The sequence below is a fragment of the Barbus barbus genome, assembly GCF_936440315.1.
Source record: "Barbus barbus genome assembly, chromosome: 27".
Classification (NCBI taxonomy): domain Eukaryota; kingdom Metazoa; phylum Chordata; class Actinopteri; order Cypriniformes; family Cyprinidae; genus Barbus; species Barbus barbus.
In genome coordinates, this window is record NC_136755.1 from 5,392,016 (window position 1) to 5,417,474 (window position 25,459).

The following is a 25,459-nucleotide window of genomic DNA, read 5'->3' on the forward strand; positions in this document are numbered from 1 at the left end:
TGCTCAATGATGCTCCAGAAGGAAAAACCACGCATTAAGAGTCAGGGGGTGAAAACTTTTTTTATTTGAAGATCAGGGTAAATTGATCTTATTGATCACCTAACGAATCTTCGAAAACAACAATGCTACAAAATGCACATCATATTTTGTAAGAAAGTGTGACTATATAGCAAGAGCAAAACAGCCACTATTTTTGGAATCAGCACCCCAAAATTACTTATTCTATGATTTTTGGCATTAACACGTAAGTTACATCTGATGAAATGTTTGATTAAAACATTACAATTAAGTAAAAGTTAATTCTGATATTATTCGTCAGCATATCTGTTCTCCTGTCTCTCAAAGTGTCCAGATTTGTAATCCTCTTGCAGATGCTCATTTAGATAACTAGGTGGCGACAGCATGTTGAAAATACATATCCGCAAACTAGTGATCTGTAGTACTTGAAAAATGTGTGTGTGTGTGTGTGTACTATTACATATGTACATATGCAGTGTTGGGTAGTAACTGATTACATGTAATCTGGATTATGTAATCAGATTCCACTTTTAATTAGATATTACATTCAAAATACTCGTAATCAGTTACTTATTGTTTCTCCCTAATTTTCTTTGTCATCTTATCATCAACCATTCAGAAAGTCGTCCAGTTTTGTGGACAATCACACAAACCAGTCACTAGTCCGGCGGCTGTAATAACACAGAAAATTGAGAGGCTACACAGTATTTGACCCCTGGATTTACAAAAATTATTTTATAATGATATGCTTTAAAAAATATATGCTTTTCATTAAACTCACAAACCCCCTGCAATTTCTTCATGAAGTCCAGTTGGAGAAACCTTGACTTAATTTAAAGTATAACGCACTTCATGTTGTTAAAAACAATAAATGTAATATATTGTCTTTCTGTTTGTATTATTTTATCAATATGGTACCATATTATCCTATTTATATCAATAAAGAAGTTAAATCAAAGGTAATCAAAAAGTAATGGACTACACCTACCAGGTTGTAGTCCATTATGTTCTGTCATAGATCAAGAGCTGAGGAGCCCATTAGAAAGACATTGGAATATTCTGGGGCTTTATTTTCTTGTTACATTTCAGTACCCTCTTGTGGTCATGAGATTAAATGGTTAAAGGGGTCATATGATGCGATTTCAAGTTTTCCTTTCTCTTTGGAGTGTTACAAGCTGTTTTTGTATAGATGAGATCCCTGAAGTTGCAAAGACTAAAGTCTCAAACCCAAAGAGATATTCTTTATAAAAGTTAAGACTCGACCACGCCCCCTAAAACGGCTCATTCAAACACACCCCCACATGTCTATGTCACTGTGTGGGGAGATTCGCAAAACACCTCCCAAACGTTTACGCAATGAAAGAAGGCGTAACTATTATTCTCGCTGTAGTACTGTTGCTGCCGCCGGCGCCATGTCCTGGAGACGCTGTGTTTCGTTGTGAAAGCGAAAGTATTTTGTTTGTACTTCCAAAAGAGGACACAAGAAGAAATCAGTGGTAAAGTTGTATTTACAACACTATTCCAGAGCAGTACAACCCAAATAATAGAGTGTGTGCAGCGCATTTTACGGAGGACTGTTTCCTGAAGTTGGAACAGTAGCCTACAATGCTGGCTGCACAAAGGCTGTTTCTATAAAATGGGGCAATTCCAACTTTGCAAGGACAGTCTGACACTTCTGACTCGCAGCCTGTAAGTAGGGGTGTGCGATATGACGATTTTTGATCGTGGACGATAAAAATGTCTCCACGATCTGCTTTTGAAGAAATATCGTAGTATCGCGCTACCGCGCACATTGTCAAATACAGTTCTGGCGCCGCCGTCTCTATATACTGTACAACACGACATACAGCAGTAGAGTTACTCTGACAGGACACTGCACTTATTCGCGATCTCAAAAGTACATTATTTGCATACAAGCCTTGCTGGTTAAATGTTTAATTCGCGCGCTGGTCTGACGTGCGCTTGTTCTGAGCGCATTCACCTGAAGCACGCGCACTAAAACGCCTGTCTAACAGCGCCTGATTACTCAACTAACTTTTGCGCTAATACTGTCAAAACACACAAGGTTTACATACAGACTCAGTTGGTTATCTCTAAAATAAAAGTAAATAAGAGAGAAACGGATGCATGCCTGTACTGTATATTAGATGCGTGCAGCTCTTAAAGGGACAGGACACTAAACGTGCTGTCGACTGTCATTAAAGGGATAGTTCACCCTAAAATTTAATTTCTGTCATTATTTACTCAGTGGAAAACCAAACAGTTGCTGGTCCACATTGACTTTGATAGCAGGAAAGAAAAATCCTATAGAAGTCACTGAGGACCAGCAAGTGTTTGGTTTTCCACCTTCTTCAAAATAGCATTTATGTTCAGCAGAAGAAAGAAACTCATTCCGGTTTAAAACAACTTTTGAGTTAATGATGGAATAAAAATAAAACATTATGACAGAATTGACAGACAGATGACAGAATATTTATTTTTGGGGGAACTATTCATTTAACGTTAACAAAACAACAAAACGCAAAAGAGAAAAATCACTCACTATTCTTGACTGAAAAACTTTAATACAGTTGCTTTAGGAATCAGTCTATCTAGTGTTTTATTTTTATATTTGTTCATTCAATTTCATTGAATGCTCTGCTAAATACACCTATTGTACCTGAAAATAAAGCACTGTTTGTTTTATTTGTATATTATGTGTATTTGTAATGTGTATCTTTGTTCTTATTTTTTAATAAGAAAAATTAAATAATGACAAAGATTTTTATCTTCGCCCACTTTGGCCTAAATATCTGCCATGCATCTTTGTCTTTCTAGTTTGGCTGTAATGCTCAGACAACTTGTAAAACCAAAATAGTAAAACTAACAAAGAATCGTGATAAAAATCGTGAATCGTGATATTTCTATAAAAAATCGTGATATGATATTTTTCCCATATCGCCCACCCCTACCTGTAAGTATGTTTTCTTATTTAAAGAATTTGCCATTTCACGATTCAAGCGCGAGTTTTGAGCTGTGTAGAGTTGTTTGTCATTTCTCCGATCACAAATACAAACATGGTAATGTTTACAGTAAAAGGGCAGTATATGTCATTGTAATCAGTAATTATGTCCCCATGCACTGGATGCAACAAATGCCTCATTTATAATGGGTTTTATTGTTTTTGTGTTGTCGCGCACACGGCATCACAATACGGTGAGGGGCGTAACATTCCCATTAAACGCTTGATGTATTCGGCCAATCACAACGCACTGGATAGCTGGCCAATCAGAGCATGCCTTGCTTCTCAGAATGATGAGCTTTGTAAAAAACAGACGCCTTTGAGAAAGGTGGAGCATAGAGGAGCAACAACAATGTACAGTATGTGGAAAATGTGTTTTTTTTTTTACCTTAAACCGCATAAACACATTGAATTACACCAAATACACAAAATAATGTTCTTTTTAGCAACGTCATATGACCCCTTTAACTTCCTGAGTAATCAAAAACCACCAAATTCAGATACAACATGAAAGATGTAGAAATCCGACATACTGTACAGTACAGACACAGTGGTGAAGGGGTTTTTATACGACTTGTCTACAGACTCTATGCTGAGAGAGAGAAGTTAGACGTACTTTGTTGGAGCGGAGGGAGACGCGTCCTCCACAACGCGCGCAGAACTTGGTTTGGCAATAAGAACAGACGCGGCCGCAGCCATCGGCAAACTTGGTTTTGTGGCAGATCCCACAGGTGGGCGAGTCTCCCTTCTGCTCCGGGTTCTTCTGAGTCTCCTCTCCGATCTTCTTCACCTGGTCCTTGTACATTTCAAACTGCTGATGCAGCTTCCTGTGGAGAGCAGAGAGGGACATTTAGTGTTTTCTTGTAGTTGTAGGTGTGAAGAGCTGCTCCTGGATCAGTCTGAGTTTATGCTGTGACAGGGTTGACAGCCTGTACCTTTTATTCGGAGAATGTATAAAACAAGAAAACCGCAATGGTTTGACACATGAGTGTTGTGGTTCTTTGGGTTTTAGAGAGCACTGGGGATGTAAACATGACTTAAGTTCTTTATTCAGTAGTAATTGCATTAATATATCAGAGTTGACACTCTGGGTTAATTCCTATTTTCCATTCATCAGTCAAACCATATTGAAACGAGACCGTAACCACTGATAGGATGCGTCTAATGCTATAATAAGACTCGGGATGAGACAGTGTGCCGGTTTGACAGGATCCAAACCTAATGCAGACAGACTCGATCAATAATCTATCCCGAGAAAACACTTACTCATCAGATGTTATTGATCCGGAGGGCATTTTCCATTGTTTTCCATTGCAGTGAAGTATGGGACAGGGGCGGCTTTTACTGTACATGCTCTACATATCATAATATTCAGTTTGAGCCCCAGAAAATCGATGGTGTTCACACTGAAACGATCCGACACTGTTTCTCCGCAGGAGTACATGAATATCCGGAGTCACTGGTCATGTTTGGCTCATGGTTTGAGCGTGTTGTGGTGACATACAATTTAGGAGATTTACAAGACTGTCCATTCAAGCATCGAAACATTTTAAACTTTATTACACGCACATAGGGTTGGCAGTGTTTTTATCTATATGTGCACGTGGTGACTTGATATGCCCAACAAATGTAGCCATGGGTACTTTTGAGCCCAGAGCATTTCTTGGTAACACTTCACGTGAAGCCTTATATATAATGCATTATAAACATACTTTTATGCATTAATTATGAATTACAATGCATTGATCTCATGAATACATCATAATACTGATCTATTCATTGTTACACCTTTAGAAAGTATAACGCATTCAAACACATGACAAACAACCAGATGTAACAAGGAATCTACAGATATTATAATTCATTTTGACTTTATATCTTATTTATGAGAATATATAATGCATTATATAAGGCTTCAAGTAAAATATTACTCTTTTCTTGTGTAGTAGTGACAAACCATTCACTATATATGGCGTCAAACCCACTAGAGCACTAGACGTGGCCCAATTGGACTAAAGGAATGGTTTACCAAAAATGAAAGTTTGCTGAAATTGTGCCATCCTCAGGCCATCCAAGATGTAGATGTGTTTGTTTGTTCATGGAAACAAATTTGGAGAAATGTAGCATTACATGGCTTGCTCACCAATGGATCCTCTAATCCAATAATCCACAAGTATGGATTTGTTTCTGACAAACATGCAGCTTTTCACTTTACAAGACGTTAATTGATGAACTGGAGTGGTGTGGATTACTTGTGGATTATTGTGATGTTTTATCAGCTGTTTGGACTCTCATTCTGACGGCACCCATTCACTGCAGAGGATCCATTGCTGAGCAAGTGATGTAGTGCTACATTTCTCCAAATCTGATGAAGAAACAAACTCATCTACATCTTGGATGGCCTGAGGGTGAGCAGACTTTCATGTTCAGGTGAACTATTCCTGTCAGCAGTATGAACGAAAGGCCCTGCGCTGTACTTACGGCTTCGGCTGCTCCTCACTGGGGGACTTTGACTGGGGCTGAAGAACATTACTAACCAGCTCAGTGATTCCACTGAAAGGATTCCACCTGTTCAGACAAGCATAGCAACATCAAGTGGCAAAAACCGAGGGATGTGTTTCTGTCTGTTCCTCTAACACTTCAAATTTGGTGGGACGACACCAAGGAATCCCAAACCATTTTGTTGAATTCTGCTGTAATGCTTCATTGCAACTGTTAATCACTGTATATGTCGAATCTTATCAATTTCTTTCTGTGTTTAAAGAGATAGAAAATTAATTGTTTACTCTCCTTCATGTCACAGCAAACCTGAACACGTTAGGGGATGTTGAACAAACTGTTTATTCTGCTGTTTTTCCTGCTTGGATATAGCCTAATATTTAATTTAGTGCTTCAAAAAAGAAAGTCAAACAGGTTTAGAATGACAGAATGAGCAGAGTTTCACTTTTGAATAGACTATCAATGTTTTGACTATGGTTAAAAAGTGTATATATATATATATATATATATATATATATATATATACTAACAATTAAATAAAAAATTCTAATTTATATTTAATAAAAATATTTTTTCTAGCACTGAAAAAAAACCTACATTTATTAATTAATTTATTGTTTGTTTTGTTTTGTTTTGTTGTAATGTACTTGAGAGCAAAAGTATTTTTGTTGTAATGACATTAAACCTTTCAGAGGATTTTTTTTTTGTTAGTTTGTTTTTTGTTTTAAAAATAAATTACTGGTTACAAAAGGTATATTCGTAAAACAAGAAAAACGATTTAAACTTTTTTTTACAAATTAAATTATCTTTGTTAAAGATATAGTCTATTAAAACAAGTCTAATGCCACTTAAGTAAACTGATCTTGTTTGAAGGATGCTCACATAGTTTTACTGGTAAATGGGAGAGTAATGCATTAGAATTGACTAAAAAGGGATGAGTGATTAGAGAAACAGCAGCATTAAGACTGAGGGAGGAGAAAGCAGCTGAGTCTGAATCACAAGAGGACAGTAGTGCTGTATTACTGGAGCACTGTGGAGGAGCAGCTGACCAACTACATCACTACAGCGACACAGATGTGCTTCTGAACGGACAAAAAAGGTTAGTAGGGTGAGAAAACAGGAACAGTTTCAGTAAAAGCATTGCATTAAGAAAACTAGAGGTGATGCTGTACAAGTGTACCAACTACAGGACATCATAGAGGTAAATAACTGATCACGGGTCAGCTCTGAGGGATTTGTCACAGACAGCGAAAGGTGGAAAAGGAAGGTTGAACGCTGGAAGAGTTGTCTTGTACTCACTGAGCTGGCTGAGGCTTTGTGTCGTCTTTAGGAGGTTCCCTAAAAAGACATGTTCAACAGCTCAGCACACACACAGGGCAAAACAACAGACTAAATCAAACACTGACAAAGCAGAAACAAATGAAATAAATAAGTTAGGGCTACCAAATTAATGTGCCAACTTTATTATTATTATCATTACTACATAATATTAATAAACAACAATACATTTCATGCATTTAATGCAATTTTATTTTAGCTAGTTCTGGGCAATGATTAATCACATCCAAAATAAATATTTTTGTTTATATAACATATGAGTGTGTACTGTGTATATTTATAATGCATATATAAATACGCACACATGCATGCATATATTTAAGAAAAATGTTGTTTATATATTAAATATATTTATATACAATATAATTTATATGAATATAAATGCATGCATGCAAATACATGTAAATATTTTCAAAATATATACAGTATGTGTGTCTTTATATATACATAATAAATATACACAGTACAAACACATATTATATAAACAAAAACTTTTATTTTGAAAGTGATTAATCATTGCCCAGAACTAATTTTAGCGTAATTTATTACACGTTTAAGAATTATGAATTTGCTAAGATTAATGTAAATTTACTAATTTATTCATCAGAGTTTATGTAAACATCTCCTGGAAATGGATGGTTCAAGTTCCTCTGATGGTTCAGATGGTCGTAACTAGTGATGGCCAGATGAAGGCTCATGAAGCTTTCAGCTTTCCAGCCAAGTGGTTCACAAAAGGGTTCATTTCTGGAGGCTTCATTTGCTCACAATACCACCTGGTGACCAAAGAGTGTCAAACAAGCAGATATATTACAGACAGAGTTGGATAATCCGAGTAGCCCCAGAGTGCACCCTCCAATTTAATTTGTTTATAATACAGCAGAGCTTATTGGAGTAGACGTTTGTGCATGAGCATACTTTTATATACGTTTTTATGAATGATCTACGCTGTTTGGCTGTACTATAGAAATATTAAGAGCTAACAACAGCAATTTTAGTTAGAATCAATTAGCAAATGTGTTTTTTTAAACTTATAACAAATTAGTTTAAGTTCCTTAATGAAAAAAAGTTAATGACTTCATCTGAGTAAAATTACCATGGTTACTAAACAAATAATAATTAAGATAGGCCTATGATTCTAGAGTTAGCACGTAATATTTCTGTAATATGGCCAAATCAATTACTAAATTGTTCACAAAGGAATGCGAATGCTCGGGTCTACACTAATACGATTTGCCGTGTTATAAACCAATGGAATTGGGGGTGGGGATTGCACTCTGGAGTACTTGGATAATCCAGGGGTCAGAAAGTAAAAGTCCTGCTATATGTTTATTCCAGGCATGAACTCAGCAGCTGATTTCACCAGAGGAGGAGCCAAGTCATTCCTTTCAAGTCACAAGCAAGTCTCAAGTCAAATCTCAAGTCCTCAAAGAGTTAAAGTTAATGAGATAAATAAGTGACTAATTAAATGATGATTGAACACTGATCTCCATTATGGTGACATAATTTTAACCAATAAAACCTCAACATCTGATCCTCTGTAATTCTCAATAACAGCAGATGTTCATCACTAATGCTCAATCATCATTTAATTAGTCACTTAATTATCTCATTAACTTTAACTCTTTGAGGACTCTTTGACTTGAGACTTGAAATGATTGACTTGGTTCCTCCTCTGGTGAAATCAGCTGCTGAGTTCATGGGTGGAATAAACATATGGCAGGACTTTTACTTTCTGACCCCTGGATTATCCAACTCTGTCTGTAATTTATCTGCTTGTTTTACACTCTTTGGTCACCAGGTGGTATTGTGAGCAAATGAAGCCTGCAGAAATTAACCCTTTTGTGAACCACTTGGCTGGAAAGCTGAAAGCTTCATGAGGCTTCATCTGGCCATCACTAGTCTTAACCATTTTAATACATTTTACATTTTTATTCCCTGCTTTTATTGTTATTTCTTGTGCATCTGTTGTGATTATTTTATGATCATTTGAAATGTAAAGCATTTATAGTGTATGAAATGTGCTGTATAAATAAACTTGCCTTGCCTATATTTTGATACAAAATTAATCAAATTCAGCATTTGAGAAGCAACTCCACAATTTTATACGATCAATAAAGCTCTATCTATTGGCAGCCCAAATACACAGGCAGATGATTTTATAAATAAACATAAATCATGAGTGTTACAAAAAATATATATTTATAAACCAACATGAATCTAACAATCACATAATGAAACACATTAACATAAAGAGAATAAATCATATATGTATATATATAATGAGAGAAACAACTGTTTTGCCTTATATGTGATTTTTGGTGTTGTATGCAATGTGCTATAATATTAATCTTTAATCTAAAGACCTTCTGTGTAAAATCCCATAATCCCATCATAATTAGCAAATTAACACATTGTTCATCTGAGAACTATTGTCACAACATCATTTTGAGATGCACAGATCTTCACATCCACAATGCTCAGCATACAGTTGCATACAACCACACTGTTTCTGCAGCATACAGTATACATACTGTACACAACATTATGCTAATTTTCTGTATGCATGCAGTCGCCATAATATATTACACAACCAGGATGCACTGCATGAAACACACTATATCCCACAATGCAATGTGCTTAATGTGGCCTATCACATGTTTAATGAATAAACTGGGTATTTCTTTTTAATGGCTATAAAAAATGTTTGCAATTTTAACAGTAAAGACTGTAAAAATACAATGTAAAAATCTGTTAATTGGTTAACCCTAAGTTTGAAAAACTACTAAATCTAATGGGACATTTCATGAACATTTACAGTAAATACTGTGAATGTACAGTTTTTGAAAGTGATATTCATCTTATAATTTACCATTTAAAACTTAATTGACATTAACCAGAATTCTCTGAGAGCTCACATTTATGGATTCATTTAAATAATTGTTTTTTAGTTTCTTGTTATCAGTTATGTACATTAGAATGTTATGTTTTTTGTGTTTGTGTGCATGGCATTATGCGCACCTAGAGTTTACTTCAGCTTGTGGAAAAGCTTGTGATAAACTTTGATTCATCATGTGACTTTCTCATACCAGCTGTATTTTTATAGAGATTGTCAGTATATTATAAAGGTTCGACCATTTTAAGTAGATTGGAAAATTAACTTTATATCAGTTAATGAAATATACATTATTTTCCTGTAAATTTAAGTTCAATTTGTAAAACCTAAATTGTTGCTATACCATATTTTTTTACAGCAAAGCAACCACAGCTGACATTTTTTCACCATAAATTTCACAGATTGTTTTTTTTGTTGTTGTTGTTGGTTTTTTTGTATTGTTGTTATTATTTGTTTTGACTTTCAAAATATATATATATATATATATATTATTACCTGGACTCTAATGTAGAATGGTACCATTTGAAATCTTTAATGTTGCATATTTAATAATAGCATTTTATATATATTTAAACGTAAACAGTGTACAAGCCTATCACTGTAAAACCCGATATGTTAAGAATACTCAAAACATTTGAGGAAACTTATTGCCTCGAAAAATTTGAGTAAACAAACTATGTTTTTGTTTTTAAGTTACTAGGGCTTAAAATTTTTATGACAAGTGGGGCAGGACTGAGAGCAATGGGAGCCAACCCAAGCCTCACTTCCATGATCCCACCCATCACAATGACAATTATATGTAACTTGCTTCCATAAACAGCACATTGATTCAGATCTTTATAGTTAAGTGCTAGTTTGCAACGCTAACGTAGTTATCTAGAAGACTCACGACACACTTGCATGTAAGTAGTCAAACAACATGCGGTATATACAGTGTCCTCCAAAAGTATTGGAACAGTAAAGACAAAATTGCTCTGTTGGCTGTGGAGTCGAGACATTTGCAAATATGATTAAAAGATGAATATGAGACAAAACTACAGAATGTCTCATTTTATTATTGGGTGATTCAACACAGAGATGTTTTACCAGCTAAGAAGTTCAGCACTTTTAGAGTTCATCCCTCTATCTGATGTGAGCATAAGTATTAGGGCAGTTTCCTCACAGGTCTTTCTAAGTGATCAGCTGTGTCCTGTTGCATTAATTCTTCAGATATTAAAAGCAGGGAATGTGTCGTATCAGTTATATCCATTACTTCTGTATTCTGAATCTTGCATTCGATGATGACACACACAAACCAAGATGAAGACGAGGGAGCTGACTTTGAGAGAAAAGCAAGCAATTTGGATGCTAAAAGAAAAGAGGAAGTCAATTAGAGCTACAGCAAAAACAAAGGGCATGGAGAAATCAAGAGTTTGGAAACCACCAGCGACACCAGCAACCAACGACGACCTGATCAGCTGAGAAAACAACAGCTATTAACGATATACAAATCACAAAAGCTGTGAAAATTAATCCTAAAAGACCTGTCTGTAAACTCGCCAACAACCTCCAGAAAGTTGAGTGATGCTGTGACAATCTACTGTCCTCAGGAGACTTTGACACAGAATTACAGATGCTACACAGCAAGATGCAAACCTCTGACCAGCACCAAAAATAGAAAGGCAAGATTAGAGTTTGCAAAAAAGCACAAAGATGAGCCAGAAAGAGTTTTGGAACTGTGTTTATGGACCGATGAGACAAAGATGAACCTTTACCTAAGTGATGGGAAAGCAAAAATGTGGAGAAAAAAGGGAACTGCAATGATCCCAAGCATACATCCTCATCTGTAAAGCATGGTGGAGGTGGTGTCATGGCATGGGCATGCATGGCTGTCTCTGGAACAGGCCCTCTCAACTTTACTGATGACTTAATGTATGATGACAGTAGCAGAATGAATTTGGAAGGGTACAAAACCATCTTGCCTACCAATATTCAAGAAAATGCCACCAGATTCATTGGGAAGTGCTTCATATTGCATCAGGACAATGACCCAAAACACCCTGCCAGTTCAGTCAAGGAATTTATAAGGGCAAATAAATGGAAAGTCTTAGATTGCCCAAGTCAATCTCCAGATTAAATCTGATTGAACATTAATTTCACCAGCTGGAGAGGAGAGTAAAGGCAGAAACTCCCCAAAACAAGCAACAATTGGAATTGTCTGCATTAAAGGCTGGGAAAAGTATTTCAAAGGATGAGACCAAGAGTCTGGTGATGTCTATGGGTCACAGACTCACTGCTGTGATTGTGTTCAAGGGATCTGCAACTAGCTTTTAATCTTTTATATCTGCCTTATGTTCAACTGTCCCAATACTTATGCTCACATCAATGAGTGGGATGAACTCTAAAAGTGCTGTTCTTGTTATTTGGTAAAACATATATGTGTTGAAACAGCTAATAATAAAATGTGACATTCTGTAGTTTTGTCTCATATTCATCTTTTAATCATATTTGCAAATGTCTTGACTCCACAGCCAACAGAGCAATTTTGTCTTTACTGTTCCAATACTTTTAAAGGGCACTGTATAGTCTTTAAGTTTGCTATCCATCCTCAATCTAACCACAGGCTTTACTCTTCACCACAACGGTAACACTACAAAACCAACATAACAGAAACCTATGTAAATCCTAACATAACACAACGTTTAAGTACTAACTTGTGTCTCTCTATGTTAATCTTGTGCAAAAACACACAAAATAACATTTAATTTCTACATTTATTTTCCTTGTTGTCTGATGCAAAGCATGCTGGGAACTAGACAACGCAATAATTTTAAGTTCACCTTACTACAATGACATTTTGAGTTTACAGAACTTATTTCAATTAAGTCTAATGAACTTTCATTATTATTTGAGTGAAATTAACTAATTTAATTTAATTCTTTTCACTGTTCGGTTTTACAGTGTATAAAATAATTGAAAAAATGCTATTACTGTACTGTTGTTGTAGTATACACTAATCTGAGTGAAAAGTAGTATACTTATAGAGCAACTTTTTAAGGCAGAGCCAATGAGCATAGGTTACTATAAGTGTTAATCTTGTTACACAACGTCTTCACACAACAGGCCTGACATAAACTCATTACTTGAGACTGAGATCTCATAAAAGCTCATGCACAGAGTTGTTTACAGCATCACATGGAGAAAAAAAGTAAAATTCCTGCACTGTCAAATGGAAATAGTTTACAGTCAAAGAGCAGTCCAATGGAAACCCCAGTGTATGCTTGTCCAGCTAAACACTGTGTACTTTGAACACGTAAAGAGATTACTAGCTGTGATCAGCCAATCAGCACCGGCGCTTCTAAATGCCCGACACTGAGTCCTAATGCAGCTCAGACCCAGAGATCAAGTGCACTTACACAGCATCATTCATACTGTAGCACTACTCTTCTGCAGTATGCAATATTTATATGTGTACAGTATGTGCGCTCTGCATGCAGGGAATACCAGCATGATGCAGCATACAGTGCAGTTTTACAAAACTAGCATGCAGTATAAATACTGCACAATGTGCAGCAAGCAGTACACGACTGTTGCATTTAGGGTCTATAAACATCGTCTGTCCTCATTTAGGAAAACTACATCAGCCGTGTTCAGCTCATTCAGATGTTATGGACAGGTTGAAAGCGTGTTGTGAGAGTGAGCTTGGGAGTTTGAGTTTGAAGCCAGTTTGGATCCAGTGAAATATGAATGGTTCTCCAAAATGTCCAGTTATTAAGGTTACACTTTATTTCGATGGTCCACTTTAGACATTCTACTAACTATAAGTAACTTTGCGACTACATGTCAACTAATTGTCATTAGAGTATTAGTAGACTGATAGAGTTAGGGTTAGTTGAATAAGTTGACATGTACTCAAATGAAGCACAGTTTGATGTTGTAATGTATTTTGTACAGAGGATATCAACTAGGGCAAATTCCAAAACTGAAAATACCAATATTTGTTCAGTTAATATTTGTTCAGAACTTAAAGGGAAAGCAAACACATCTACTCTGTTCACATTTAGTTCAATAGAGTGCTACAGGAATGATGTATTTTTATAGGCCAAAACCTACGGTAGCCGAGAGAGCTCAACGTGCTGCAACTTCAGAAAACACATGCAAATAGAAAAAGCACCAGCAAATCAAGAAAACATCTTCATCAGTTTGACAGCACATGTGCTGCAAATGCGCACAACACAAACAAATTAATTTTATCAGAATCAGAAAGAGCTTTTATTGCCAAGTATCTTTGCACATACAAGGAATTTGTTTGTGTCATAAGCTTCCTGTTCACAGCAAAGACACACAGACAATAAAAATAAGATGAGAATAAAAAATACACATATGTAAATATAAATAAAGAAAATATTGAAAAAGAAAAGAATAATTGAAACATAAATGATTGTTTACACAGTAGTCCAATTGATGATAGAATGGGATAGAATAAAAGGAGATACAGGGATGTACAAGGATGGAGGTGCTAGCAAATAAATATAAGGTTATTGCTCATTGTTATTGCATAATGAGGGGGGGCATTTAACTGTTCATAAGTTAGATTGCCTGGGGGAAGAAACCGTTCTCTGTAGTCTTCTGATCCCTGATTTTGTAGCTGAGCCAAACCAGACAGTTATCGATGTGCACAGGACAGACTCAATGCCGGCTGAGTAGAACTGTTTCAGAAGCTCCTGTGGCAGGTTAAACTTCCTGAGCTGGCGAAGGAAGTACAACCATTGTTGGCACATAAGTCCTGGTGGGAATGCATATATCCTCGCAGTGACTGATATATAAAGTTACAGTCTCTGTGAGCTTGTCCAGATCGGTGGTGGCAGCAGCTTCAAAAACACTCCAATCAGTAAGGTCGAGACAGGCTTGTAAAACCCGCTCTGTCTCGTTGGTCCATCTCTTTACAGTCCTTACTACAGGTTCAGAAGATTTAAGTTTTTGCCTGTAGGTTGGTATAAGATGAACCAGGCAGTGATCAGAGAGCCCCAAACCTGCCCGTGGAACAGAGTGATATGCATTCTTTATAGCTGTGTAACAGTGATCCAATATATTACTTTTTGTGGCGTGTTCTGCCGAATGTTCAGCAGTTCCTCCCTGGCAAAACTGATCATGTTTGACAAACAAAAAACAGGAAAAACTGACAAAAACACCAAAACAACTGGATAGCGAAGCATCATGGCTGACATGAGTGGCGCCATCTTTTATTTTGCAGCGCGTTTCTTTATTTGGTTGTGTTGTCAGCATTTGCAGCACCTTTCTTTTTTGTGTTGTGAGCATTTGTCAAATTGATGAAGTTGTTGTTGTTTTTAATTTGTAGGTGTTTGTTTTTCTATTTGCAGCGTGTTGAGCTCTCTCGGCCACCGTACAAAATCCAAAAAGGATCATCACTTCCGGTTCCATCGTCCTGAATTCAAAGGCTCTTTTTTCTATTTTTTGAATGGGTTTTTGGTTTAATGCCTGAAATAAGGTTTGTGTCTAACACTAAGCTCAAGATATTTTCACATTTTATTCTACAGCATAAAATAGCAATACACACCCTTGTGATTTTGAGAAAGGCATTTGCTAACAAGTGTGTAAATGGGACTACAGAGGTTGTCGGGCCATTAAACATCATCACACCTATTCACTTTCACAGCCTCATTGTGTTTATAAACCTACTCTTACAAACTATTCTAACTCAAACTTTCAGGGAAAATGTTTTTAAATAAAGATTGAAAGAATTGTCAGAATCTTAATGGTGGTGATACTGAAGTCATGTGACTATAGGCCTAGTTCATTTATAGCCTATGTTTAGCTTTTTGCTTCTGCTGATCGTCTTTAGGCTTCAAAATCTATAAAAACTGTCTTCTTTTATTAAAAATATCATGAATGACAAAACATGCAAGAATCATTAACTTTTGTTGGTCATAGATCTTATTTAACGCAATAATCCAAAAGCCGATGGAGAAATCCTGTTGAGGAAACTTCAGGCTTGGCCTACAAAACATCATCACTGCAGTAATATGATATGATATGATATGATATGATATGATATGATATGATATGATATGGATTCTCATACCCAGCAATAAGATATTTGCTGATACCTCGAAAATTCTATGATACGATTTCGATGTGATTTGATTCAGGAATATATTGATCGATTTATTGATATTATGATATTATGTACCTGTCACGTTCCCTCTCGGGACACAAGGAGCGAGGAGACGTAGGAGTTCCAAATAGCCTTTTTATTTGAAACACACACAGAGACGAGGAGCTTGGGGAGAGACGAACATCATCTGACGTTTAAGACCGGACACAGGGGCTAGGAAACACAGGGATTATAAACACAGGGAAATACGGAACAGGTGTGGACTAATCAGAACACAGGGCTAGGGACTAATTAAACTAATGGAGACAAACGAGGACAGGAACAGGAAGGCCAAATATGGGCACAGGAGGAGGGGAAACACAAGACAAGGACTGACATTACGCCCCCCTCCGGAAGGCGTGTCCTCACGCCTAACACCATCCAATGGGGAGGGGGGGTGGGCGCTCTGGAGGCCTCCAGGGCGGTGCCCGTTCCAGGGGCCATGGCGGGTCAGGGGACTCGGGAGGCCATGGCGGGTCAGGGGACTCGGGAGGCCATGGCGGGTCAGGGGACTCGGGAGGCCATGGCGGGTCAGGGGACTCGGGAGGCCAGGGCGGGTCAGGGGACTCGGGAGGCCAGGGCGGGTCAGGGGACTCGGGAAGCCACGGCCTATTTTTTTCGGGTCGTGTGGCCTTGGCCCTTGGCCCGGCCACACAGGCTGTGACCCTCTTACCCCCCCCCAAAATTTTCTTGGGGAAGCTCCCCCCTGGGAGCCACAGAGGAGCGGACTCTGTCGGGCGCTCTTGCAGCGCGGACTCTGTCGGGCGCTCTTGCAGCGCGGACTCTGTCGGGCGCTCTTGCAGCGCGGACTCTGTCGGGCGCTCTTGCAGCGCGGACTCTGTCGGGCGCTCTTGCAGCGCGGACTCTGTCGGGCGCTCTTGCAGCGCGGACTCTGTCGGGCGCTCTTGCAGCGCGGACTCTGTCGGGCGCTCTTGCAGCGCGGACTCTGTCGGGCGCTCTTGCAGCGCGGACTCTGTCGGGCGCTCTTGCAGCGCGGACTCTGTCGGGCGCTCTTGCAGCGCGGACTCTGTCGGGCGCTCTTGCAGCGCGGACTCTGTCGGGCGCTCTTGCAGCGCGGACTCTGTCGGGCGCTCTTGCAGCGCGGACTCTGTCGGGCGCTCTTGCAGCGCGGACTCTGTCGGGCGCTCTTGCAGCGCGGGGCTGGACAGAACCCGCGGGAACGTGCGTGGAGCCGGCACTGGAGGGCACGTGCGTGGAGCCGGCACTGGAGGGCACGTGCGTGGAGCCGGCACTGGAGGGCACGTGCGTGGAGCCGGCACTGGGGGGCGCTCTGGAAGCGCGGACACTTGGGGGCGCTCTGGAAGCGCGGACACTTGGGGGCGCTCTGGAAGCGCGGACACTTGGGGGCGCTCTGGAAGCGCGGACACTTGGGGGCGCTCTGGAAGCGCGGACACTTGGGGGCGCTCTGGAAGCGCGGACACTTGGGGGCGCTCTGGAAGCGCGGACACTTGGGGGCGCTCTGGAAGCGCGGACTCTGTCGGGCGCTCTTGCAGCGCGGGGCTGGACAGAACCCGCGGGAACGTGCGTGGAGCCGGCACTGGAGGGCACGTGCGTGGAGCCGGCACTGGAGGGCACGTGCGTGGAGCCGGCACTGGAGGGCACGTGCGTGGAGCCGGCACTTGGGGGCGCTCTGGAAGCGCGGACACTTGGGGGCGCTCTGGAAGCGCGGACACTTGGGGGCGCTCTGGAAGCGCGGACACTTGGGGGCGCTCTGGAAGCGCGGACACTTGGGGGCGCTCTGGAAGCGCGGGGCTGGACGGAACCAGCGGGAACTCAGGAGGGCTGGACGGAACCAGCGGGAACTCAGGAGGGCTGGACGGAACCAGCGGGAACTCAGGAGGGCTGGACGGAACCAGCGGGAACTCAGGAGGGCTGGACGGAACCAGCGGGAACTCAGGAGGGCTGGACGGAACCAGCGGGAACTCAGGAGGGCTGGACGGAACCAGCGGGAACTCAGGAGGGCTGGACGGAACCAGCGGGAACTCAGGAGGGCTGGACGGAACCAGCGGGAACTCAGGAGGGCTGGACGGAACCAGCGGGAACTCAGGAGGGCTGGACGGAACCAGCGGGAACTCAGGAGGGCTGGACGGAACCAGCGGGAACTCAGGAGGGCTGGACGGCACCAGCGGGAACTCAGGAGGGCTGGACGGCACCAGCGGGAACTCAGGAGGGCTGGACGGCACCAGCGGGAACTCAGGAGGGCTGGACGGCACCAGCGGGAACTCAGGAGGGCTGGACGGCACCAGCGGGAACTCAGGAGGGCTGGACGGCACCAGCGGGAACTCAGGAGGGCTGGACGGCACCAGCGGGAACTCAGGAGGGCTGGACGGCACCAGCGGGAACTCAGGAGGGCTGGACGGCACCAGCGGGAACTCAGGAGGGCTGGACGGCACCAGCGGGAACTCAGGAGGGCTGGACGGCACCAGCGGGAACTCAGGAGGGCTGGACGGCACCAGCGGGAACTCAGGAGGGCTGGACGGCACCAGCGGGAACTCAGGAGGGCTGGACGGAACCAGCGGGAACTCAGGAGGGCTGGACGGAACCAGCGGGAACTCAGGACGGCGCTCTTGAAGCGCGGGGTTGCGGGGGTGCTCTGGGCTGAGGACAGCAGCAGTGCTGGGAAGAGTTGGGTGGCCGGAACATTTGGCAGGGTATGTGGAGGGTCCTGGCGAGCGGTGAGCTGGTGAGGCCGGGTTGTTCTCGGGTTGGGTTGGACGAAGATCAGTTTGACATTCTTCGACTTCGAAATCAATGCCATGTACATTGAGGACATAATTTATCAGCCCGATAAGAGAAAAACTGGACGTGGGGATATCGCAGCTGATGACATCCTTGTCCAACCCAAACCGAAAACACACACCGAGTGAGGCGTCAATCCAGCTCACCTCGTTGGAAAGCTCAAGGAACTCCTCAACATACTCTACCAACTCCCGACCATCCTGCCGCAGACACCAAAGCCTGTCCTCAGCCATAGTGTTGTTGTGTGGGTCCGGTCTTCTGTCACGTTCCCTCTCGGGACACAAGGAGCGAGGAGACGTAGGAGTTCCAAATAGCCTTTTTATTTGAAACACACACAGAGACGAGGAGCTTGGGGAGAGACGAACATCATCTGACGTTTAAGACCGGACACAGGGGCTAGGAAACACAGGGATTATAAACACAGGGAAATACGGAACAGGTGTGGACTAATCAGAACACAGGGCTAGGGACTAATTAAACTAATGGAGACAAACGAGGACAGGAACAGGAAGGCCAAATATGGGCACAGGAGGAGGGGAAACACAAGACAAGGACTGACAGTACCCATTTTTTAAAAAAAACATCTACATTTTTATTAACTCACAAATGGAACCAATATATATAACTTGAACATTTATCTCAAATTTCCACATCCTGTACCTCAATTGGGACATCAAACACAACAAAAAACAGGCCAACACTTTAATAAATAAATAAATAGTTGGAACAATAATTAAAAAAAACAATTCAATGTCACACATCAGATCAGTAATCTTATGACACGACAACAGTCAAGAAAATCTTTCAGGCTTCTGCGCTAAAATGTGCAAAGTGTATAGTGTAAATCCTCAGGAAAAAACAAAAACAAGGTACTCCAGTTGAACAAAAAATATGTTAATGTAGAAAAATAAATATTTAAAAAATCAGCAAAAATAAAGCTGTTAAAACATATTTTTAAGACTCTTTTTTTTTCTAGCCACGACTTTGGGCTCAGAGCGAATAATCTTTTCTAGATAACCAAATTACAAGCAATAGCAGAAAATAAATACAACAGAACAAATACAAATGAAATAAACAGTGCTTTTCAGGTTTTTCAGGTACAGAAATGTAAATAATTATATGTAAAATAACCCTGCATAGTTTGTACTGTATACATTAAAAATACATATAGATTAATCCTCATTTAAGTTATAACAGTTGTTCAGTCAAGAGAAGAGGCGGACAGTAACTAAGTACATTTTCTTGAGTATTGTACTTAAGTACACTTTTTGAGTATCTGTATTTTACTTGAGTATCATTTACGACATTTGAAAGACAAATGCTTTTCACTCCACTACATTTCTATCAAGGTCCTTGAAGTAGAAAGTCATTAGTCATTAGCAGTCGGTGGGTGATTTTTTTCTTCTTCTCTAAAACGCGACTAACGTGAATTTATCAGTAGTCACTCTTGAAGGGATTTCCCAGCATTTTTTGAACACTGACCAGTTGCAAATGTGATAATTATTTACAACAATTCAATAATAAGAAGTGTGCATCTCCTAATAAAACACAACAGGTGTTGGACTTGAAGCAGCAATGCACAGATCTCTCTCGCATATTGATGACATTTTGTCTGTATTTGTTCATCCTTCTCAAGACTTCTCACAACTGTTTACACTCACCTTGTGCCTTCAGGCAGGCTTATTATGGAGTCCTGACAGGTGAGAATGCATGCATTGGTGATAATGCATAGACGGACATTGCGTGAAAATATGGACAGTGCCAAAGCAAGGTGCCTATTTATACTACAGATATCGATATTTTACGCATGACATCGATATATTGTATCGTTAGACATTTGATCGATGTATCGATGGATCGTTACACTCCTATTATTAAGCTAATGAGGTTCTGGAACACAGCTACACTCTCTACAGGCTAAAACACATCCGCTTGGCCAGATCGAGTCAGACACAAATGTTTGAATGGAGTGTGAATGGAATATGCCTCATATGGCTTTACTCTGATGAATGTCAAGTGATCAGGGACCATTTAAAGCAACAGTGTATCTGACTAGGCAGCCAATAACAGAGCAGCTGAATGACTGAACAAATAATGACATCACTAAACAAGAGGCACAACATTCCCTAATTCTTAAATTCTGTACTCACTCAGTGTGCTGTGTGGAGGAATACCCACAGGGTTATCTCTGTCTTTGTGCGTTACGTCATATTATGACATGCAGTCCAATCAAACTCCAACTCAAAAGCCAATTCAGACTCTGAATTTAAAGCTAAACGCTCATAATAGATATAGCAATGTGTTTTTAGACAGACTAGTTTATTCGTCATTAAGCAGATGTGTTTTTCCAAAGCATATTACGGTGTGCTAATTGCCGGGACTGTCCCGCTGGAGCATGCTGGGGTTAAGTGTCTGACCCAAGGGCACAGTGGTGACAGACGTTTCCCAGTAATTCATTTCATAAGTGACTCTACCTGACACCAAACCTGCAACAGTTACATTCCCAGCCCAGAGCCTGAAACACAGCAGTCACCAGACATAGCAAACCTAGCATATATGAAGAAGTGTGCATTGCATTTTGTATTAAAACACTCTATGAATTCTGCAGAACCATGTGCAGCAAACACTTGCAGACATACTAATACTAGAAGCTTATACTGAAAAAAAGGTGTAGGATTTACTGTGAAACAATCATCACTCAGAATTCTGAAATTGCTAGTACAATTAAAAATAAAATACCATAAAATAAAACATAAAAAAATAATAAGGCACAATGAACAGTATCTTAATTTGAAGGACTTTTCCGTGTTTATTTTTTTTTACAGATGTTTTACGACAAGCATTGTGTTGTGTTTTAGAGTTGAAATGTCAGTAAAATGAATGGATAATGTCCCAGTAATGAGCTGATAGCACTTTTTCTGTTATTTTACAGATGTATTTCTTACAGTGTTTCACAAATAAACCGCATTCAAGTAATAGCCTACAATGAATTAAACATGAAATTATGAAATAGAATGTCTGAAAGAGTATTTTATTGTAAAATGTACTTCAATAATCGAACTCTGAAAAATCTTTTTTTTTTACTAGAAGTGAGTCGTCTCATAAAACAAATAACTTTTTTTAAATTGCTTTATTTTATTACATTTTTTTAACTGTTTTTTTCATTGTTCAGACAAATAGGTGCCCATGTGAAAAACAAATACACTTTAGCACACTTTAAAAAAGTACTTATTACAGAAATATTATGCTTTAACTAAATGTAAGATTTTCAGACACTTGATTGCATGTTAACTGGAATTAATTGAAGATGTATTATAGTTCAAATGTATGTTAAATGTTTTTTTGCTTTTTTTTTTTGACCTACTTAGGATATTTCTATGTCATTTCAAAAGCTGGCACAATGGGATGGTCAAACAAGCAAACAAAGTTTTAAAAGAGCCGCTTGTTTACACTCAAGTCAACCTAAAAATAGTTGACTCTACAAATTTAACCTGGCATGCCAGGAAAGAATTTCTTAAGCTAAATGCACCAACATCTGATTGAACAAGGGATGAGAGTTTTTCCAGCATCATAGGTTTATCAGACCACAACACTGTTTCGTTCTCTATCTGAGCACAAACGCAGCAGACACGTCTTAAAGCAAAGAGTGTGTGAGACTTCAGCAAAGCTGTTATCAAAACAGACACACAGCGACGAAGATACGAATTCGAACATGTTGCAGTGGGTCTGCACTTACTTGATTAATACTTAACCAGCACATGACTGACTTAGCAAAAACTCTTTAATCTTCATAAGAAGCCTCATTTTTCCATAGATCATCACTCTGAGCACTTAACACTCAGGAGTGAGTGAAAGCACAAGATATGGACGTATCTGCTAGAAAGCACCGTGTCGCCTCAGATGACCGTTTGTGTGCTGCTCTGCCAAAAAGCATTTCAACATCAGCTGCTGATTTTAACGATGTTCATTCAAAAACAGCTACAAAGCACAACAGAATCCCACAGATGGCAGGAGTCTCAAGACAAGTTTTAAAAAGTTGAACTTTTTAACTTTAATTTTCTATATTTACACATGCAATGGCTAAAGATGCTACTCTAAATGTATACAATTGTTATGAGTTGCTGAGGAAGGAATGCAGGACAACGAGGGATGAAGCCATGGCGGGACAGGAGACTCGGGAGCCCATGGCGGATCCGGGGACTCTATGGCCTTGGTCCTTGACCTGGCCACACAGGCCGTGACTATATGCACCCCCCCCCCCCCCCCCCCCCAAAAAAACCCATTTATTGGGGAAGTTCCCCTCTGGGGGCCATTGAGAAGGAGCGGGCACTTGAGGGCGCTCTGGAGGAAACCGACACCTGACAACAATATGTTTTTGTCTAAAAATAGTTCAATTAGATCATGTCTTCTTGTTGAAATCAAGCTTGAATTTATGGTAGTTTTATAGTATTTGGATATAAAGCATCTGAAGAGTTTATTTGCAAAAACCGATAACTCAGTTTTTAACAATTTTCAAAAATCATGTTTTTTTCTGTCACGAGTCCGGGCCCTGCGCTTCTCCCTGTCGCCACCAGAGGTCACCATCTCCCTTCCACCCGGACTCACCTCACGCAATCACGTACACCTGCCACATCACGTACACCTGCCACATCACGTACACCTGTCACATTACACACACCTGTTACACTCATGACACCCGCAGCTGTTCCCCATTGCCACAGACTATTTAGTCTCCCCTCTCCCACCACTCTGCCTGGTTGCGTAGTGTTATTTCATGTATTTGTTATTTGACATTTGGTATTTGATAAGTGTTATTGGGTTAGTGTGGATTCGACTCAAGGGATACAGGCATTGTGTTGTTATAGTTGCCTTTGGTGTATCCCGTTACTGTTTTGTTTTTTTGTGCCGTGTTGGCCTTTTGTTTTCTAATTAAAGAGCACCTTCCCTGCACTTGGACCCTGACTTCGTCTTTCCACGGCGCTTTTCACAGCGTCCCGTGACATTTTTCACAGTTAATCTCAGTCAAACTGCAGTTGGGATATTTTGATTAGGTTAAAAAATAACAAAAAAATACAGCTAACTTACACAATAAAACACAATAAGAACATGATGATAAAAAACATGATTTTTGAAAATTAAACCGATAACTCTTTTTTTTTTTCAAAATAAACTCTTCATACATTGAAACACATTTCTTAAAGGGATAGTTCACCCCAAAAAATGAAAATGCATGTATTCACTGACACAAAAGAAGAAATGTTAAAGAATGCTGGTAACCAAACACGGTAGCCATTGACTTCCATAGTATTTTTTGCCATCCCATGGAAGTCAATGGCAACTGTCAACTGGTTACCAGCGAAAGAGGGAAACTCATGTAGGTTGAGTAAATAATGACAAAATGTTCATTTTTAGCTGAACTGTCCCTTTAAAATGGGTCTTTCAGTGTATGTTTTAAATCCAAATGCTATAAAACTACCATCAATTCAAGCTTGACTTGAACTTGGAGAAACATACACAAGAAACTAGACTAAATAAAACAGCAAGATCTTCTAAAATATTTTTCTTGGATGTTAATAATCAATTCAACTTAATTACACATTTGTGAGGAAGACACTGGTGAACTACTAATTAATAAGACAGCGATCAGATTAAGCCACAGTATCCAACCCAGATCAGAGAGACTGACATCTGACCGAGTGGCTGTGAGATCGCCAGTGGCACAGGCCTTACAAAACTGTATCAATCAAACAAGTTCATGTCAGGTGCCGATACTGCCATAGACAGAGATTAAGGAACTTTAAATAACTATACATTGAAGAACTGAGTGATATTAACTAACTACATGTACTTACTATATGGTTCGGCTAAGGATGTGGGTAAAGTTTTGGGATAGTTGCATGTAATTATGCATAATTTATTGTTATTACTATAGCAAGTACATGCAATATGTAACAAAGATGCTGTAAAATAAAGAGTTACCGAAATGTCTAACCTAAAGAATGAGCAATATATTAGCACCATTAAGAGAGATATCATGGTAGCACTTCATTTTACTCTCCTGTTCTGCATGTACATACTATGTACTTATTACTGTAATTACAATAACTGGTTAAAAACTAGGTACTAAACCTGAACCTACTCCAACTAGGTACTAAACCTGAACCTAAACCTAACCTTAACCCATGTAGTTACCTTATATTATCCAGTACTTTCTTAGGTTACTGTAATAAGTGTAATGTAAGTGCCCTACTGTAAAATAAAGTGCAACCAAAATCACATACTTATGCAACATCTTGTTGTATTCCTCATTTGTAAGTTGCTTTGGATAAAAGCATTTGCTAAATGAATGAATGAATGTAAATATAGCAATTACTCATGTGGAATATTTGGAAAATCTCACTTGAGGTTGAAATGTGTCCAAAATGCACAAGAACGTTTTCTCTTCTCATGCTCAGTAGTTACTCTGGCGCGTTTGAGTCTGGCAGTAAACACATTGATTTTTAAACTATCAATGTCCTATTATACTTTCAGCACAACAACAGCACGAACAGATCATTTGGGGTGGAAGTGAAAATCTCAAAATTTGCAGATTTGATATGCACACATGCATTCAAATGATTTGGTAATCTCTTTCTCTCTGCTCACCAAGGCTGCATTTATTTGATCAAAAATACAGTGATATTGTGAAATATTATTGCTATTTAAAATAACTGTTTTCTATGCGAATATATTGTAAAATGTAATTTATTGTTGTGATATAAATTGCTAAATTACTCATTACTCAGTCTTCAGTGCC

The 25,459-nt window shown here is 39.7% G+C and overlaps 1 protein-coding gene across 1 annotated transcript in view; it reads right to left on the reverse strand.

The window, feature by feature from the left end:
- The window catches only part of LOC306847023 (regulating synaptic membrane exocytosis protein 2-like), a gene marked incomplete at its 5' end in the record, with an annotated part of 167,795 nt that overhangs the window by 139,317 nt on the left and 3,019 nt on the right, over nucleotides 1-25,459 (reverse strand). The window contains 3 exon segments of the mRNA XM_079380758.1: nucleotides 3,636-3,846; nucleotides 5,501-5,587; nucleotides 6,818-6,856. Of these exon segments, the coding sequence (XP_079236884.1) occupies nucleotides 3,636-3,846; nucleotides 5,501-5,587; nucleotides 6,818-6,856 (337 nt within the window).